The 21,493-nt window shown below is 40.9% G+C and overlaps 1 protein-coding gene across 5 annotated transcripts in view; it reads left to right on the top strand.

Moving 5' to 3' along the window:
• LOC139751433 (eukaryotic translation initiation factor 4 gamma 1-like) overlaps positions 1-21,493 on the top strand; it is a 55,214-nt gene that overhangs the window by 25,642 nt on the left and 8,079 nt on the right. For all 5 annotated transcript variants that reach the window (XM_071666843.1, XM_071666842.1, XM_071666841.1 and 2 more), the window contains exon 6: positions 7,944-8,097. In XM_071666843.1, coding sequence (XP_071522944.1) covers positions 7,944-8,097 — 154 coding nt within the window. The remainder of the gene's footprint in view (positions 1-7,943; positions 8,098-21,493) is intronic.

Genomic DNA, 21,493 nt, shown 5'->3' with positions numbered 1-21,493 from the left:
TGGAAAATGTATAAAAGAAAGAGGCAGGAGGTCAAGAGAAAGGTGCAAGAGGTGAAAAAGAGGGCAAATGAGAGTTGGGGTGAGAGAGTATCATTAAATTTCAGGGAGAATAAAAAGATGTTTTGGAAGGAGGTAAATAAAGTGCGTAAGACAAGGGAGCAAATGGGAACTTCAGTGAAGGGGGCTAATGGGGAGGTGATAACAAGTAGTGGTGATGTGAGAAGGAGATGGAGTGAGTATTGCAGTGGAATCTATTAAAAAAGGGGGTGACTGTATTGCTGACTGGTTGGTAAGGTTATTTAATGTATGTATGATTCATGGTGAGGTGCTTGAGGATTGGCGGAATGCTTGCATAGTGCCATTGTACAAAGGCAAAGGGGATAAGAGTGAGTGCTCAAATTACAGAGGTATAAGTTTGTTGAGTATTCCTGGTAAATTATATGGGAGGGTATTGATTGAGAGGGTGAAGGCATGTACAGAGCATCAGATTGGGGAAGAGCAGTGTGGTTTCAGAAGTGGTAGAGGATGTGTGGATCAGGTGTTTGCTTTGAAGAATGTATGTGAGAAATACTTAGAAAAACAAATGGATTTGTATGTAGCATTTGTGGATCTGGAGAAGGCATATGATAGAGTTGATAGATATGCTCTGTGGAAGGTTTTAAGAGTGTATGGTGTGGGAGGCAAGTTGTTAGAAGCAGTGAAAAGTTTTTATCGAGGATGTAAGGCATGTGTACGTGTAGGAAGAGAGGAAAGTGATTGGTTTTCAGTGAATGTAGGTTTGCAGCAGGGGTGTGTGATGTCTCCATGGTTGTTTAATTTGTTTATGGATGGGGTTGTTAGGGAGGTGAATGCAAGAGTTTTGGAAAGAGGGGCAAGTATGCAGTCTGTTGTGGATGAGAGAGCTTGGGAAGTGAGTCAGTTGTTGTTCGCTGATGGTACAGCACTGGTGGCTGATTCATGTAAGAAACTGCAGAAGCTGGTGACTGAGTTTGGTAAAGTGTATGAAAGAAGAAAGTTGAGAGTAAATGTGAATAAGAGCAAGGTTATTAGGTACAGTAGGGTTGAGGGTTAAGTCAATTGGGAGGTGAGTTTGAATGGAGAAAAACTGGAGGAAGTAAAGTGTTTTAGATATCTGGGAGTGGGTCTGGCAGTGGATGGAACCATGGAAGCGGAAGTGAATCATAGAGTGGGGGAGGGGGCAAAAATTCTGTGAGCATTGAAGAATGTTTGGAAGTCGAGAACATTATCTCGGAAAGCAAAAATGGGTATGTTTGAAGGAATAGTGGTTCCAACAATGTTGTATGGTTGCGAGGCGTGGGCTATGGATGGAGTTGTGCGCAGGAGGGTGGATGTGCTGGAAATGAGATGTTTGAGGACAATATGTGGTGTGAGGTGGTTTGATCGAGTAAGTAATGTAAGGGTAAGAGAGATGTGTGGAAATAAAAAGAGTGTGGTTGAGAGAGCAGAAGAGGTTGTTTTGAAATGGTTTGGTCACATGGAGAGAATGAGTGAGGGAAGATTGACAAAGAGGATATATGTGTCGGAGGTGGAGGGAACGAGGAGAAGTGGGAGACCAAATTTTAGGTGGAAGGATGGAGTGAAAAAGATTTTGAGTGATCGGGGCCTGAACATGCAGGAGGGTGAAATGCGTGCAAGAAATAGAGTGAATTGGAACGATGTGGTATACTGGGGTCGACGTGCTGTCAATGGATTGAACCAGGGCATGTGAAGTGTCTGGGGTAAACCATGGAAAGTTCTGTGGGGCCTGGATGTGGAAAGGGAGCTGTGGTTTCGGTGCATCATTACATGACAGCTAGAGACTGAGTGTGAACGAATGTGGCCTTTGGTGTCTTTTCCTAGCGCTACCTCGCACACATGAGGGGGGAGGGGGATTTTATTCCATGTGTGGCGGGGTGGCGATGGGAACAAATAAAGGCAGAGGGTATGAATTATGTACATGTGCATATATGTATATGTCTGTGTGTGTATATATATGTGTACATTGAGATGTATAGGTATGTATATTTGCATGTGTGGACGTGTATGTATATACATGTGTGTGTGGGCGGGTTGGGCCATTCTTTCGTCTGTTTCCTTGCACTACCTCGCTACTGCAGGAGACAGCGACAAAGCAAAAATAAAAGTATTGATATTTCACTTTGTTTTTGGAATCCCATTGCTGTGTATCCAGTGAGAAAATTTCTACAGATATTTTTTGTGGTTTGTTAAGTTTATAGGTGAGTTGTTAGTATTAAAGGATATCAGATGGATGCAAAATGTAGCTGTTAGTATGTCATAGTCTTGTATTATAGTTTTAGTTTTATTTACAAGCTGTTATTAAGTTTGTTTAGGTGAGACATTCTTTACCAGGATTAGATTTAGATAAACCTTAAACTTGTTGATAATGTCACAGAATTTCACAGATCTACTGCTCCTGCAGTTAATGCAATGTTCTCCATTCAAGAAAATAGGTATCAGGATGATGAGACATTTGGACACTACCAAATCAGACTGCTTTGGAAACTGCTGAGAATGAAGCCAGATAGCTGCAATGTAATACACCTCCCAGGAAGTAGATATAGCTTCAATTACATCAGAAAGGAAGCCAAGAGCTAACAGTGTAATGATAGGAAAGTACAAAAAGTGTATGATTTCCAAGCTATAGTCAAATCACCTTTATCCAAAGGTTATGTTTCAGTCAAATCTATCAAATTGAAAGTACAGATTTTCACTTTCATTCTTTGGAAATTGCTGATGTCCAGGAACGATTGATTGACACTCATCTATATCTCCCTGGAAACTTTCTACGGGGAGAATAAAAGTATATATGTTACATTGTCTGGTTGTGTGGTAGATGAGAAGAAATGTGACTCATGGATAGTTCTACAGAGTGCATATGATATTCTGTTGCTGGATGTTAAACAACTTATGGTGCATAGCACTGACATAGCCATAGTGTCATGCTCTTTCACTAGGACTGTACATTTCTCCAGTGTGTTGAAATCTCGTTCAGACTGCTTGGACTCCAGGACTGTGCTCTGCCGCTATAATTGTATTCCTTCAAAGAAAAGGATAACTCTTAACTTCATCTGTGGTACAGGGAAAGTAAGATCATTAAGATGTCACCATGGGGTGAACTGTGAGCCTTTGGCCAAACATGGAGACAATGAACAATATGAGGTTGATATTACCTCTTGAGATTATATTAGGGGTCAAGGTTTTTATCACTGTAAGTAGTGAGAGTTCTTGTGTTTAGTGAAAATCAAGGAACTTTTGAAGACTTCCTCCAACAGAACTTTTTCTTTTACAGTAACAGAAAGAATAGTTCAAGTTGCAGTGCCATCATTGCCTCCAGTGGTCATTTCTGGGGAGAACATTGGTCCATATTTCATGGGACTTGTGACCATGACACTCACTTTTGCCTGAACTTACAGAAACACTCATGAGTTGTAAATCCATAACCAGCAAGTGCAGTCAATGAAACTGCTCATGTAAGAAATGTTTAGTTCCATGTTGTTTTGCTTGTCAGTTTGAAGGCATGTAGGATGAATGTGAATGCACAGCAGTTTCCATGTTCACAGCATTGCTCCATGCTCTTGTGTGTATGATTTATCAACATGTAGATGGAACTGATTCAGATGACTCAAGAAAATTACCAAACTATATTGTTGTGTAATATTGCATTAGTCTCATCAGTTTGTGCAGTATCGCTCATCTGATGCTTTTATGACACATATATGATATCATAGATGTTTAATTTTTAATACCTGAATCCCTTAATGGAAAACTTTTGTCTTTTTTGTTGCACTTGATATCATTCATCATACCTCACAAGTGATAGGTAATACAGCTTTGAATAGTGATTCTTTGTAAAGTGCATTCTACATGCTGTGGTGAATGTGCTTGTTCAGATGTTAACATGCCATGTAAAGTGAGAATAATGAACATACTTTATGATCAAGCAATATCTCTACAGTTATTGACTATTTTGTATCATAAGAATTTATAATTATCAGTAATCATTTTTTCAATGTAGGTAAAATATATAGTATAACATAAATAGTGTCAACTCACTTGGCACTTAGACCTTACTTATGCATATTTGAGCACTTTATGCTGATGCATTTGCAGATTATGTAATAGTATGGATGAAATATGCTTGGGTAATTTTTTTTCATTTTTTTTTGAATATCTTAGAAACTGTAAAGTTGAACACATTTTTCACATAGCTTGAAAAACCGAGATTCTTAGGGTTGGAAAGGAAACCTAATTGATAAATTAAGGAGTTAGGTATTTCATGTAGGTGTGGAACAAGGAGGGTTTAGGAAGGGAATAGTTTGTATAGCCAACAACTTTGCTCTTCGATAAGTTGTAGATGAAGCCCTGCAGAAAGATAAGAAAGTATACCCTATATATATATCATTTCGAAAAAGGTGTATGGAAGCATTGCTTATGTGAGAGCAAATTGTTATGTAAAGAAACCAATTTTATGTCACTGATGATATCTTTTCTTTCTCAAGCAGTGATGTGCATTTTTCATTTTCACTCTTTGCTTCATTTAGGAAACAGAAAAGACATGGTTTCTGAATATAAAGTAATACCAACAAGAGTTTTTAGTTAAAGCCGTCCTAGCAGAGCATCTGTTGTGTATAGAAGAAGCAAAAGGGAGATGGAAAGAATATTATGAAAAATTGATGGATGTGATAGAAGGTGAGGCAGCAGTTATTACATGCGTGGGTATGGAGGTTGGAATGAAAAGGATACAAGTGTAGGGGCCTCTTGCAAGAAGGGAGGAGAAAAAGGACAGTAATGAAGTTGAAAATAGGAAAGGCACTTGAAATGCATGGGATTGTGGTTAAAATGTGGAATTAAAGAGGAGAAAGTGCTACAGAGTGGATGCATTTGATAAGTGATTTAGCATGGAAGCAGAAGGTTGTGCTGAGGATTGGGTGAAAGCTATTATTGTTCATTTATTCAAAGGAAAAGGAACTAGGGATGTATGTAACAATTAAAGGGAAGTAAGTATTTTATGTATACCAGAGAAATTATAAGCAAGAGCGTTGATTGATAGAGTGATGAAAGTGACTGAATGCAGAATAAGTGAGGAGCGAGGGGTTTTTAGGAAAGGTAGGGATGTGTTGATCAGAATTTTGCTGTGAGAATGTGGAAATGTACATAGCAAAAGGTAAGAAGCTGTATACAATTTCTTTGGGTCTGGCAAAAGCAGATGACAGAGTTGAGTAGAATGATTTATGGTAAGTTGTATGGATATATGGGGTAGGAGGACAACTGTTGGACGGTGTGAAAGTCTTCTACAGAGTAGCAGATACATGCGTAAGAATGGATGGCGTATTGAGTGAAAGTTTTGGTGTACATGTGAGTGTAAGGCAGGGCTGTAGGATGTCGCCATGGCTTTTGAACATACACGTGGATGGAGCGATAAGATAGATAAAAGCATAACTAGGGAAAGAAGATTCAGAGATAGATTGTGGTGGTGAGGTTTGGCGGCTAGTGAAAATCTTGTTTTGAGGTGATACTGTGTTGTTTGCTAAGAGTGACGAGGAATTGCATAAAGTTTTAAGTGTATTTTATGATGTGTATAAGAATAGGCAGTTGATGGTGAATTTAGATAAGATTAAAGCATTGGTGTTTGAAAGGAAACAGTGAATATTTAGATTTTGCAAAGCCTATAGAGTAAGAGAAGAAAGTCTATTAAACTGTGGTATAGATATGGGGGTAGAAAGACTTGAAGAGTTGACAGAATTTAAGTATTTTGGAGCCAACTTGTGACATGGAAGGAATGATAAGGGAGAGGGAGCAGTACAGGGTAGAAGAGTCATTGGCTCCCTTAATAGAATAACAAAGGTTAAAGGTGTAAGTAGAGAAGTGAAGAAAGGATTACGGGAGAGCATAGTCCTCCAGATCCTGACCTATGCAGCTGAAAAATAGACATGGAATGATTCACAGTGGTCTTGAATCCAGCCTATGTAAATGAGCTGTGAGGGGAGCATTCAGTATGGCTAGATGGATTAAAGAAAGAAATGATAGGATGTTTGAGAGATTTCATATGGCAGGAAATGCAAAGGGAATGAATTGTGGAGTGATAGAGTGCATGAAATGTAATAGTTTGAGATGGTTTGGACATGTGGAAAGAATGCAAGAAAGGGAATTTGCAAGGAGAGTGTATGATAGTATAATTAAAGGGGTTAGTGTGAGAGGAAGACCAATTGTGACATGGAGCAATAGAGTGGAAGCGTACTGGGGGGAGAGAAATGGTGGAAGAGTGTGTGGAATGGTGTATGCAAGGGAGGCATGTCAGGAACAGGGATAAGTAGACACTCTTTTGTCATGGCCATCTCCTTGTTAGAAGTTCCCAAAGGGAACAGGTGTTAGATATATAGATAGTATAGATGAGTTGCTTTTATATTTATAGTTCAACCCTAAGACACCTTTATTGGAGCTCCTGTACTTTCAAGTCTGTGCTATGATTAGTAGTTGGGAATTTATGGACTCCTCTTGGGCAAGAAGCTCCTTGACAAGACTACTCCTTACTGTCCATTGCCTGTGATTCAGCTTTTCTAAAGGTGACTTTTCATTTGTGGTGTAACCTCATGCATGCTGAGCTTGTAACATTGATGAACTGTTTAAAGCGTAATACTTTTACCATTTGCTCACATATGGGAGGAGAATCAGTGATATTTGTGCCACTAAAAGAAGTCTTACTGTCACAACTGAGTAATATTCCAGGCATATCAGTATTAGAAAATAATTATGAAGGAACACATCTCTCTCTACTTTTCCCTTACTTTTTCTTCAAGGTCTTTAGAGTGGCATTTTAGATAATTAGAGACATTTTGCTATGCCTTGTAAGAGTTCTCATATTCATATCAGTCTTTTAAAGTAACATGATTAACTGTTAGTTATAATGATGTGCAAAAGGAGGTTTCAAGTTCATCTTTGTCATGAAGTAGGAACTTGTAGGAGTGTTCTTTGATTTTAAGGACTGCTTATTTTGAGGAAAATCAAAATATGAGGTTTCCTTCATAGACCATATTATTGATAAAGTCTTTATACCTCCACTGCTGGTGATGTTGGACTATGCCTATAAGTGGTTACACAGTGAGTGGGGAGTCGCCTATGGCAAGGTTGTAATACCATCTTTTGGTTGGAATGGAATACGGTCTCGTTGAGGACCTCACTCTAGAATGGTCCATCATTTTCTTGCTCTTGCAGTGAGTGCAGCCTTGAAGCTGCAGGAGCCTCTTGTAAGATATCCTAGGGATGTTAGTAAGCATACCTCTACTGTCTAATTCTGTAGATGTATTATTGAGTGAAATTTTTCTTTCCTCAGACTTTTTTATATCTTTAATGTAGTACAGTATCTGCCCTCTCATAGTCTTTTATTGTTTTCATTTTGTTCTGCATGTTCTAGATGCACATAAGGTAAGAATCTTTCTCCTTTTGTCTATCTTGAATTTAGATTATGGTCATATTCCACCCTAAGTATTTCTTGTGTCTCCTGTGAATTTTCCTGAGTATGTATTTCCTTATTTTGAATAAACATGGTTTATTGTAGTGGAGATACTTTAGTTTGAATCAGATGAAAATTCATTCTAATGAGGTCTTTTATGCAAACTTTTAAGTCTGTGAAAATAGGGAAGTAAAGTATATATAGTTGTCATTCATGATTGGGATGGCTTGGAGCAGTGATGCTTGGGAGGGGGTGTAGGCCTCTTTCCATGTGATGTGTAAGAAATCTTGATGTTTTCTCATGTTTGTGGGAATTGCCTACCAGATTGAGGATTCTGGTGGATATTGTACCTCTGTGATTTGAACTTCCTCCTCCTCTGGGGAAAAGACTTGTGCATCTCATTTGTATGTATCTATGTATGTCTGTATATCTCTACTGTATAAGGCTAACTGAGTAACTTTTTTTGATGAAGGTTTATGAGTGAGCTCTACAAAGTTGGGGTTATGTCTAGCAACCAGATAGCAGTTATGGCAGAAACTCTTCTTCAGCATGGTGATGACCGCTCTCTTGAAGGACTTTGCCGCCTCCTGTCCTTTGCTGGCTTGGGCCTTAGTCAGTCACATGAGGTTAGTTTTCCAAGTTACTACTACTTCAGTTTATCTTTTTTTGATGCAATATGTTTTTTTTTTTTTTTTTTTTTTTTTTGTCTCCCGCGTTTGCGAGGTAGCGCAAGGAAACAGATGAAAGAAATGGCCCAACCCACCCCCATACACATGTATATACATACGTCCACACACGCAAATATACATACCTACACAGCTTTCCATGGTTTACCCCAGACGCTTCACATGCCTTGATTCAATCCACTGACAGCACGTCAACCCCGGTATACCACATCGCTCCAATTCACTCTACTCCTTGCCCTCCTTTCACCCTCCTGCATGTTCAGGCCCCGATCACACAAAATCTTTTTCACTCCATCTTTCCACCTCCAATTTGGTCTCCCTCTTCCCCTCGTTCCCTCCACCTCCGACACATATATCCTCTTGGTCAATCTTTCCACACTCATTCTCTCCATGTGACCAAACCATTTCAAAACACCCTCTTCTGCTCTCTCAACCACGCTCTTTTTATTTCCACACATCTCTCTTACCCTTACGTTACTTACTCGATCAAACCACCTCACACCACACATTGTCCTCAAACATCTCATTTCCAGCACATCCATCCTCCTGCGCACAGCTCTATCCATAGCCCACGCCTCGCAACCATACAACATTGTTGGAACCACTATTCCTTCAAACATACCCATTTTTGCTTTCCGAGATAATGTTCTCGACTTCCACACATTCTTCAAGGCTCCCAGAATTTTCGCCCCTTCCCCCACCCTATGATCTTTCCTCACTCATTCTCTCCATGTGACCAAACCATTTCAAAACACCCTCTTCTGCTCTCTCAACCACGCTCTTTTTATTTCCACACATCTCTCTTACCCTTACGTTACTTACTCGATCAAACCACCTCACACCACACATTGTCCTCAAACATCTCATTTCCAGCACATCCATCCTCCTGCGCACAGCTCTATCCATAGCCCACGCCTCGCAACCATACAACATTGTTGGAACCACTATTCCTTCAAACATACCCATTTTTGCTTTCCGAGATAATGTTCTCGACTTCCACACATTCTTCAAGGCTCCCAGAATTTTCGCCCCCTCCCCCACCCTATGATCCACTTCCGCTTCCATGGTTCCATCCGCTGCCAGATCCACTCCCAGATATCTAAAACACTTCACTTCCTCCAGTTTTTCTCTATTCAAACTCACCTCCCAATTGACTTGACCCTCAACCCTACTGTACCTAATAACCTTGCTCTTATTCACATTTACTCTTAACTTTCTTCTTTCACACACTTTACCAAACTCAGTCACCAGCTTCTGCAGTTTCTCACATGAATCAGCCACCAGCGCTGTATCATCAGCGAACAACAACTGACTCACTTCCCAAGCTCTCTCATCCCCAACAGCCTTCATACTTGCCCCTCTTTCCAAAACTCTTGCATTCACCTCCCTAACAACCCCATCCATAAACGAATTAAACAACCATGGAGACATCACACACCCCTGCTGCAAACCTACATTCACTGAGAACCAATCACTTTCCTCTCTTCCTACACGTACACATGCCTTACATCCTCGATAAAAACTTTTCACTGCTTCTAACAACTTGCCTCCCACACCATATATTCTTAATACCTTCCACAGAGCATCTCTATCAACTCTATCATATGCCTTCTCCAGATCCATAAATGCTACATACAAATCCATTTGCTTTTCTAAGTATTTCTCACATACATTCTTCAAAGCAAACACCTGATCCACACATCCTCTACCACTTCTGAAACCACACTGCTCTTCCCCAATCTGATGCTCTGTACATGCCTTCACCCTCTCAATCAATACCCTCCCATATAATTTACCAGGAATACTCAACAAACTTATACCTCTGTAATTTTAGCACTCACTCTTATCCCCTTTGCCTTTGTACAATGGCACTATGCACGCATTCCGCCAATCCTCAGGCACCTCACCATGAGTCATACATACATTAAATAACCTTACCAACCAGTCAACAATACAGTCACCCCCTTTTTTAATAAATTCCACTGCAATACCATCCAAACCTGCTACCTTGCCGGCTTTCATCTTCCGCAAAGCTTTTACTACCTCTTCTCTGTTTACCAAATCATTTTCCCGTAACCCTCTCACTTTGCACACCACCTCGACCAAAACACCCTATATCTGCCTCTCTATTATCAAACACATTCAACAAACCTTCAAAATACTCACTCCATCTCCTTCTCACATCACCACTACTTGTTATCACCTCCCCATTTGCGCCCTTCACTGAAGTTCCCATTTGCTCCCTTGTCTTACGCACTTTATTTATGGTGTTTTTACAAAATGATGTAATTTACATGTATCCAACATGCCTTGAACAGAACATTCAGGTATCTCATGCATAACTTTCCTCACACTCCATAGGAATCTGTAAGACTCTTCTGTTAAGGTCCTCCTAAAGCACATTTTTCTTCATTATCTTATTTCTTCATACATACTGATTATTTTAACTCATCAGTTATTTCCATTTTACTAAGATACACTCATTTCAGTCAGTTGCACCAAATCACTGCCTCCACACATGTACCTGTCACCATTATGCGTAGTCTTGTACTTCTCTGTCTCCTCCAGCCATAATGTTATATCTCCTGGTTATTTATGTTCCTTCCCCCATATGAAATGTTCCAGCCCCACAGCTTTGCCCTTAGATAGATAAATATGCACAAACCCACACATCTAAAGAGCACTATATATTCATGTCTGTGTATACCCATAGTAACCTTCCTTTTTTCCATCTTATTATCATGAATTTTTCTTTGATATATCACAAGACAGCCATACTGCTATCCATCTCTCCTCTCTTAGAATAAAAAATTTCAAATGTTTTTAATACTAATTGTCTTGCCTATTTTAGTGAGTTAGTGTCAGGAACAAATATATAAAGGCCTAACTTGCAGACACCTATTCCTTGGCTCCCATGTTTAATGCACTGAAACCTGGGTCTGCCAACCACAATCAGGCCCCCACAGATTGCTCCAAAGTTTATCTTGATTACTTAATATGCACAGTATGTTTCCCAGGATAATGTGGATTGATTTATGAATTGTAATCTTTTACACAGTTTATGCATTTGGGTTCGTTGTATTTCTGTATGACTATATTGTGGATATACTAACCATGTAAGAAATTAATTTATCTATCCATCTTGTCTTTTATATTTTTCTTTTTTTATTTTAGCATAGAAGGCATAGGCAGTTGAGGCTCTAAACTAGACTATCCCATTAACGCTAGATATTATTTATTTATTTTATTGTACTTGATCGCCGTTTCTCGCGTCAGCGAGGTAGTGCCAGGAAACAGATGAAAGAAAGAATAGCACATCCACTCACATTCACACACACACACACACACACACACACACACACACACACACACACACACACACACACACATGCGCACACACACACACACACACACACACACACACACACACACACACACACACATATATATAGATGCTTGTGGCATGAGAAGAGTGGGAGGTGGGTTGATTAGAAAGGGTAGTGAGTGGTGGGATGAAGAAGTAAGATTATTAGTGAAAGAGAAGAGAGAGGCATTTGGACGATTTTTGCAGGGAAAAAATGAAATTGAGTGGGAGATGTATAAAAGAAAGAGACAGGAGGTCAAGAGAAAGGTGCAAGAGGTGAAAAAGAGGGCAAATGAGAGTTGGGGTGAGAGAGTATCATTAAATTTTAGGGAGAATAAAAAGATGTTCTGGAAGGAGGTGAATAAAGTGCGTAAGACAAGGGAGCAAATGGGAACTTCAGTGAAGGGCGCAAATGGGGAGGTGATAACAAGTAGTGGTGATGTGAGAAAGAGATGGAGTGAGTATTTTGAAGGTTTGTTGAATGTGTTTGATGTTAGAGTGGCAGATATAGGGTGTTTTGGTCGAGGTGGTGTGCAAAGTGAGAGGGTTAGGGAAAATGATTTTGTAAACAGAGAAGAGGTAGTAAAAGCTTTGCGGAAGATGAAAGCCGGCAAGGCAGCAGGTTTGGATGGTATTGCAGTGGAATTTATTAAAAAAGGGGGTGACCGTATTATTGACTGGTTGGTAAGGTTATAAAATGTATGTATGACTCATGGTGAGGTGCCTGAGGATTGGCGGAATGCGTGCATAGTGCCATTGTACAAAGGCAAAGGGGATAAGAGTGAGTGCTCAAATTTCAGAGGTATAAGTTTGTTGAGTATTCCTGGTAAATTATATGGGATGGTATTGATTGAGAGGGTGAAGGCATGTACAGAGCATCAGATTGGGGAAGAGCAGTGTGGTTTCTTTTTTGCTTTGTCGCTGTCTCCCGTGTTAGCGAGGTAGCGCAAGGAAACAGACTAAAGAATAGCCCAACCCACCCACATGCACATGTAAATACATACACGTCCACACACGCAAATATACATACCAATACATCTCAATGTACACATATATATACACACACAGACATATACATATATACACATGTACATAATTCATACTGTCTGCCTTTATTTATTCCCATCGCCACCTCGCCACACATGGAATAACAACCCCCTCCCCCCTTATGTGTGCAGGGTAGCGCTAGGAAAAGACAACAAAGGCCCCATTTGTTCACACTCAGTCTTTAGCTGTCATGTAATGATGCACCGAAACCACAGCTCCCTTTCCACATCCAGGCCCCACAGAACTTTCCATGGTTTACCCCAGACGCTTCACATTCCCTGGTTCAATCCATTGACAGCACGTCGACCCCAGTATACCACATCATTCCAATTCACTCTATTCCATGCACGCCTTTCACCCTCCTGCATGTTTAGGCCCCGATCACTCAAAATCTTTTTCACTCCATCTTTCCACCTCCAATTAGGTCTCCCACTTCTTGTTCCCTCCACCTCTGACACATATATCCTCTTGGTCAATCTTTCCTCACTCATTCTCTCCATGTGACCAAACCATTTCAAAACACCCTCTTCTGCTCTCTTAACCACACTCTTTTTGTTTCCACACATCTCTCTTTCCCTTACATTACTTACTCGATCAAACCACCTCACACCACATATTGTCCTCAAACATCTCATTTCCAGCACATCCACCCTCCTGCGCACAACTCTGTCCATAGCCCACGCCTTGCAACCATACAACATTGTTGGAACCACTGTTCCTTCAAACATACTCATTTTTGCTTTCCGAGATAATGTTCTCGACTTCCAAACATTCTTCAAGGCTCCCAGGATTTTCGCCCCCTCCCCCACCCTATGATTCACTTCCGCTTCCATGGTTTCATCTGCTGCCAGATCCACTCCCAGATATCTAAAACACTTTACTTCCTCCAGTTTTTCTCCATTCAAACTTACCTCCCAATTGACTTGACCCTCAACCCTACTGTACCTAATAAACCTTGCTCTTATTCACATTTACTCTTAACTTTCTTCTTTCACACACTTTACCAAACTCAGTCACCAGCTGCTGCAGTTTCTCACATGAATCAGCCACCAGTGCTGTATCATCAGCGAACAACAACTGACTCACTTCCCAAGCTTTCTCATCCCCAACAGACTGCATACTTGCCCCTCTTTCCAAAACTCTTGCATTCACCTCCCTAACAACCCCATCCATAAACAAATTAAACAACCATGGAGACATCACACACCCTTGCCGCAAAGCTACATTCACTGAGAACCAATCACTTTCCTCTCTTCCTACATGTACACATGCCTTACATCCTTGATAAAAACTTTTCACTGCTTCTAACAACTTGCCTCCCACACCATATATTCTTAATACCTTCCACAGAGCATCTCTATCAACTCTATCATATGCCTTCTCCAGATCCATAAATGCTACATACAAATCCATTTGCTTTTCTAAGTATTTCTCACATACATTCTTCAAAGCAAACACCTGATCCACACATCCTCTACCACCTCTGAAACCACACTGCTCTTCCCCAATCTGATGCTCTGTACATGCCTTCACCCTCTCAATCAAGACCCTCCCATATAATTTACCAGGAATACTCAACAAACTTATACCTCTGTAATTTGAGCACTCACTTTTATCCTCTTTGCCTTTGTACAACGGCACTATGCAAGCATTCCGCCAATCCTCAGGCACCTCACCATGAATCATACATACATTAAATAACCTTACCAACCAGTCAACAATACAGTCACCCCCTTTTTTAATAAATTCCACTGTAATACCATCCAAACCTGCTGCCTTGCCGGCTTTCATCTTCCGCAAAGCTTTTACTACCTCTTCTTTGTTTACCAAATAATTTTCCCTAACCCTCTCACTTTGCACACCACCTCGACCAAAACACCCTATATCTGCCACTCTATCATCAAACACATTCAACAAACCTTCAAAATACTCACTCCATCTCCTTCTCACATCACCACTACTTGTTATCACCTCACCATTAGCCCCCTTCACTGAAGTTCCCATTTGCTCCCTGTGTCTTACACACTTTATTTACCTCCTTCCAAAACATCTTTTTATTCTCCCTAGAGTTTAATGATTCTCACCCCAACTCTCATTTGCCCTCTTTTTCACCTCTTGCACCTTTCTCTTGAACTCCTGCCTCTTTCTTTTATACATTTTCCACTCATTTGCATTTTTTTTCCCTGCAAAAATTGTCCAAATGCCTCTTTCTTCTCTTTCACTAATAATCTTACTTCTTCATCCCACCACTCGTTACCCTTTCTAATCGACCACGCTTCTCATGCCACAAGCATCTTTTTCGCAAGCCATCACTGTTTCCCTAAATACATCCCATTCCTCCCCCACTCCCCTTACCTCCTTTGCTCTCACCTTTTTCCATTCTGTACTCAGTCTCTCCTGGTACTTCCTCACACGAGTCTCCTTCCCAAGCTCACTTACTCTCACCACTCTCTTCACCACAACATTCTCTCTTCTTTCCTGAAAACCCCTACAAATCTTCACCTTCGCCTCCACAAAATAATGATCAGACATCCCTCCAGTTGCACCTCTCAGTGCATTAACATCCAAAAGTCTCTCTTTTGCGCGCGCTTATCAAGTAACACGTAATCCAATAACACTCTCTGGCCATCTCTCCTACTTACATACGTATACTTATATATATCTCGCTTTTTAAACCAGGTATTCCCAATCACCAGTCCTTTCTCAGTACACAAATCCACAAGCTCTTCACCATTTCCATTTACAACACTGAACACCCCATGTATACCAATTATTCCCTCAACTGCCACATTATTCACCTTTGCATTCAAATTGCCCATCACTATAATCCGGTCTTTTGCATCAAAACCACTAACACACTCGTTCAGCTGCTCCCAAAACACTTGCCTCTCGTGATCTTTCTTCTCATGCCCAGGTGCATATCACCCATCTCTCTCCATCAACTTTCAGTTTTACCCATATCAATCTAGAATTTACTTTCTTATGCTCTATCACATACTCCCACAACTCCTGTTTCAGGAGTAGTGCTACTCCTTCCCTTGCTCTTGTCCTCTCACTAACCCCTGACTTTACTTCCAAGACATTCCCAAACCACTCTTCCCCTTTACCCTTGAGCTTCGTTTCACTCAGAGCCAAAACATCCAGGATCCTTTCCTCAAACATACTACCTATCTCTCCTTTTTTCTCATCTTGGTTACATCCACACACATTTAGACACCCCAATCTGAGCCTTCGAGGAGGATGAGCACTCCCCGCATGACTCCTTCTTCTGTTTCTCCTTTTAGAATGTCAAAATACAAGGAGGGGAGGGTTTCTGGCCCCCCACTCCCGTCCCCTTTAGTCGCCTTTATTTATTTATTTATTATTCTTTGTCGCTGTCTCCTGCGTTACCGAGGTAGCACAAGGAAACAGACAAAAGAATGGCCCAACCCACCCACATACACGTGTATATACATACACATCCACACACATACATATACATACCTATACATTTCAGTGTATACATATATATACTTACACAGACATATACATATATACATATGTACATAATTCATACTTGCTGCCTTTATTCATTTCTATCACCACCCTGCCACACATGAAACGACAACTCCCTCCCCCCCGCACGTGCGTGAGGTAGCGCTAGGAAAAGACAACAAAGGTCACATTCATTCACACTCAGTTTCTAGTTGTCATGTATAATGCACCAAAACCACAGCTCCCTTTCCACATCCAGGCCCGCAAAACTTTCCATGGTTTACCTTAGATGCTTCACATGCCCTGGTTCTGTCCATTGACAGCACATCGACCCAGGTATATACCACATTGTTCCAATTCACTCTATTCCTTGTACGTCTCTCACCCTCCTGGATGTTCAGGCCCCAATTCCTCAAAATCTTTTTTACCTCATCCTTCCACCTCCAATTTGGCCTCCAGCTTCTTGTTCCGTCCACCACTGACACATACATCCTCTTTGTCAATCTTTCCTCTCATTCTTTCCATATGTCCAAGCCATTTCAGTACACCCTCTACTGCTCTCTCAGCCACACTTGTTTTATTTCCCCACATATCCCACACCCTTTCATTACTTACTCGATCAAACAGTCTCACACCATATATTGTTCTTAAACATTTCATTTCCAACACATTCACCCCCCTCCACATGACCATATCTATAGCCCATGCCTCGCAGCCACAAAAACGTTGTTGGAACGACTATTCCATCAAACATATCCATTTTGCTCCGAGATAATGTTCCCTCCTTCTGGACATTCTTCATTGCTCCCAGAACCTTCATCTCCTCCCCCAATCTGTGACTCACTTCTGCTTCTGAGTTCACTCCCAGATATCTAAAACACTTTACTTCCTCCACTTTTTCTCCATTCAAACTTACATCCCAATTAACTTGTCCCTCCATCCTACTGAATCTAATAACCTTGCTCTTATTCACATTTACTCTCATCTTTCTCCTTTCACATACTTTTCCAAACTCAGTCACCAACTTCTGCAGTTTCACACCCAAATCAGCCTCCAGAGCTGTATCATCAGTGAACAACAACTGACTCACTTCCCAGGCCCTCTAATCCCCAATGGAATGCATACTCGCCCCTTTCTCCAAAACTTGTGCATTTACCCTAAACACCCCATCCATAAACAAATTAAACAACCATGGGGACATCACACACACCCCTACCACAGACTATCACTCACTCATACACATGACTTACATCCTTGTAAAAACTTTTCACGTGCTTCTAGCAACCTAACTCCTATGCCATATACTCTTAAGTCCTTCCATAAAGCATTTCTATTAACCCCATCATATATTATTATTATCATAATTATTATTATTATTATTATTATTATTATTATTATTATTATTATTATTATTATCATTATTATTATACTTTGTCGCTGTCTCCCACTTTAACAAAGTAGCGCAAGGAAACAGACAAAAGAATGGCCCAACCCACCCACATACATATGTATATACATACAGGTCCACACACACACACATATACATACCTATACATCTCAATGTATATATTTTTTTTTTTTTTTTGCTTTGTCGCTGTCTCCTGCATTTGCGAGGTAGCGCAAGGAAACAGATGAAAGAAATGGCCCAACCCACCCCCATACACATGTATATACATACGTCCACACACGCAAATATACATACCTACACAGCTTTCCATGGTTTACCCCAGACACTTCACATGCCCTGATTCAATTCACTGACAGCACGTCAACCCCGGTATACCACATCGAATCCAATTCACTCTATTCCATGCCCTCCTTTCACCATCCTGCATGTTCAGGCCCCAATCACACAAAATCTTTTTCACTCCATCTTTCCACCTCCAATTTGGTCTCCCACTTCTCCTTGTTCCCTCCACCTCCGACACATATATCCTCTTGGTCAATCTTTCCTCACTCATTCTCTCCATGTGCCCAAACCATTTCAAAACACCCTCTTCTGCTCTCTCAACCACGCTCTTTTTATTTCCACACATCTCTCTTACCCTTACGTTACTTACTCGATCAAACCACTTCACACCACACATCTCATTTCCAGCACATCCATCCTCCTGCGCACAACTCTATCCATAGCCCACACCTCGCAACCATACAACATTGTTGGAACCACTATTCCTTCAAACATACCCATTTTTGCTTTCCGAGATAATGTTCTCGACTTCCACACATTCTTCAAGGCTCCCAGGATTTTCGCCTCCTCCCCAACCCTATGATCCACTTCCACTTCCATGGTTCCATCCGCTGCCAGATCCACTCGCAGATATCTAAAACACTTTACTTCCTCCAGTTTTTCTCCATTCAAACTTACCTCCCAATTGACTTGACCCTCAACCCTACTGTACCTAATAACCTTGCTCTTATTCACATTTACTCTTAACTTTCTTCTTTCACACACTTTACCAAACTCAGTCACCAGCTTCTGCAGTTTCTCACATGAATCAGCCACCAGCGCTCTATCATCAGCGAACAACAACTGACTCACTTCCCAAGCTCTCTCATCCCCAACAGACTTCATACTTGCCCCTCTTTCCAAGACTCTTGCATTTACCTCCCTAACAACCCCATCCATAAACAAATTAAACAACCATGGAGACATCACACACCCCTGCTGCAAACCTACATTCACTGAGAACCAATCACTTTCCTCTCTTCCTACACGTACACATGCCTTACATCCTCGATAAAAACTTTTCACTGCTTCTAACAACTGCCCTAATTTATTCCTGTCGCCACCCCGCCACACATGAAATGAAAACCCCCTCCCCCGCATGTGCGCGAGATAGCACTAGGAAAAGACAACAAAGGCCGCATTCGTTCTCACTCAGTCTCTATCTGTCATGTATAATGCACCAAAACCACAGCTCCCTTTCCACATCCAGGCCCCACAAAACTTTCCATGGTTTACCCCAGACACTTCTTATGCCCTGATTCAATCCATTGACAGCACGTCGAACCTGGTATACCACATCATTCCAATTCACTCTATTCCTTGCACGCCTTTCACCCTCCTGCATGTTCAGGCCCCGATCACTCAAAATCTTTTTCACTCCATCCTTCCACCTCCAATTTGGTCTCCCACATCTCTTTCCCTCCACCTCTGACACATACATCCCCTTTGTCAATCTTTCTCCACTCATTCTCCCCACATGACCAAATCACCTCAAAACACTCTCCTCTGCTCTCTCAACCACACTCTCCCCACCACCACACATCCCTCCCACCCTCCCACCACTTACTCGATCAAACCACCTGACACCACAGCCTGAGCCAGGTTACCTTTTTATTGACCAACCCCTATGGGTTGACTGTGGACTGACTGCCACAACCAGGATTTGAACCTGTGCACTTGACCCTGGGCGGCCTGGGAATGCATCATGGTCAGGAATGCTAACTACAACACCACAGGAGTCTCTTAGTTCTTTCTCATTTATCTGGGGTGCATCAGGTGCATGTAACCTCTGAATTCACTCATGCATATCATCAATTTTACATATGCACTGTGCAAGAGCATTTTGATGATTGCACTGTGCAAGAGCATTTTGATGATTTTTTGCTTTTCAGAGAAACTTACGTATATTTGATATAGATATATAGTCCTTGTGATTAATTCCAGATATGTACCATTTTAGTTTACTGGATTATTACAACTTAATTATAAATTGGATATTCAGAGATGGTGTAGTAGGTTATACTAAGAGATCCTTCTGACTGTCAGTAAAATTGTAAATGATATCAGCAGTAACAATGATTAAGATAAGGTTATGCAGGAATACCTAAATCATTAGCAAAATCTAATGACATGTAGATATTGACCAGATTATGGAGAATTTTCAAATCATGCTCCACAAGCTATGACCCTCCCATAATATTCTGGGTGATTATGTATATATCAGTATATATCTCTGTCACCTGTTTCCTCTGGGAACTCCTGTGAGGGAGTGGCCACATCAAAAGAATCTCCACTTATCCTTGTCCTTACTTGCCTCCCTCGCATATACCATTCCATGCATTCTTCCACCATTTCTCTCCTTCCAATGCTCTTCCACTCTTTTCCCCTTGTCACAGGTGGTAGTCCTCTCACACCAACCTCTTTAATCATACTTTCATACACTCTCCTTGTAAACTCCCCATTTTGTATTTATTCCACATGCCCAGTCAACCTCATTGTACAGATGCTTCCCAACATATGTGCGAGTTCTGTTCTGACCAACCGATCGTATTCCAAAATGGATGTAAGTCAGACATATGTCAGCATGGCATGTAGAATTCGTATACTTGTATAGCATTCTTTTATCCTACTCAATTTCTTTTCAGATTATCTCATTTTTTATTAAACAGCTTTATTATATGATTGTGTAGTTTCTTATCTTTTTTTTAAGATTGTTTAGTTCACGGATTGATTCATCCAAACTTTCAATGAACTTCTTGGCAGCTCCTTTGTCAGCACATACTACTTCACCAGTGACTCAAACATTGTGCAAACTATATCTTTTAAATCTGTTGAACCAACCATGACTTGTGAAGTTCTCAGTGTAACCCTCTCCCTCTCACTCCTTCAGGGTCTCAAAAAGACTTTTAGTTTTTGTTAGTGGCTTAGTGGTACACATTTTTTCATTTGATCTTCCATCCACAGCATCAACAACTTTTCCATTTCATGGATGGGCCCTTGTCATTGCTTTGTTATTATTGTAGACTTCATACTTGCCAAACCTTTCACTGCTTCACATATTTTTTCTTTGTCCTTTAAAATCGTGGAGACTGTTGAATGGGACAACTGTAGATCATGTGCAATCACACTGACTTTTTTTTCCACCTTCATATTGGGTGATTGCCTTCATTTTCAATTCCAAATCGAGCATCTTCTTGGCTTCTTGCTAGATCTATCAACATGTGATGGCTTTTCTTCTTGCTCATCATCTTTGGGGTTTAATACAAAAATGGTCAATCCAGCATGAAAATTTGTTAGATTCTTTTGAATAACGCGTGCTTACTGAATGGTAGCTGAGATCAAGAACTGAGAGAGATGCTCTGATGTACAAAATGCCAGATCATCTGACATTTACTGTCTTACACATGCAGCCGTAAGCACTGTTTGACGTACGACCAAGTTTAATTTTTATATTTACATTTTTTTTTTTTTTTTTTTTTTTTTTTTTATACTTTGTCGCTGTCTCCCGCGTTTGCGAGGTAGCGCAAGGAAACAGACGAAAGAAATTCCCCAACCCCCCCCATACACATGTACATACACACGTCCACACACACAAATATACATACCTACACAGCTTTCCATGGTTTACCCCGGACGCTTCACATGCCTTGATTCAATCCACTGACAGCACGTCAACCCCTGTATACCACATCGCTCCAATTCACTCTATTCCTTGCCCTCCT

Source organism: Panulirus ornatus, chromosome 11 (assembly GCF_036320965.1).
Source record: "Panulirus ornatus isolate Po-2019 chromosome 11, ASM3632096v1, whole genome shotgun sequence".
NCBI lineage: Eukaryota > Metazoa > Arthropoda > Malacostraca > Decapoda > Palinuridae > Panulirus > Panulirus ornatus.
Note: the sequence above shows the minus strand (reverse complement) of the source record. Positions and strands in the feature narration are given on the sequence as shown.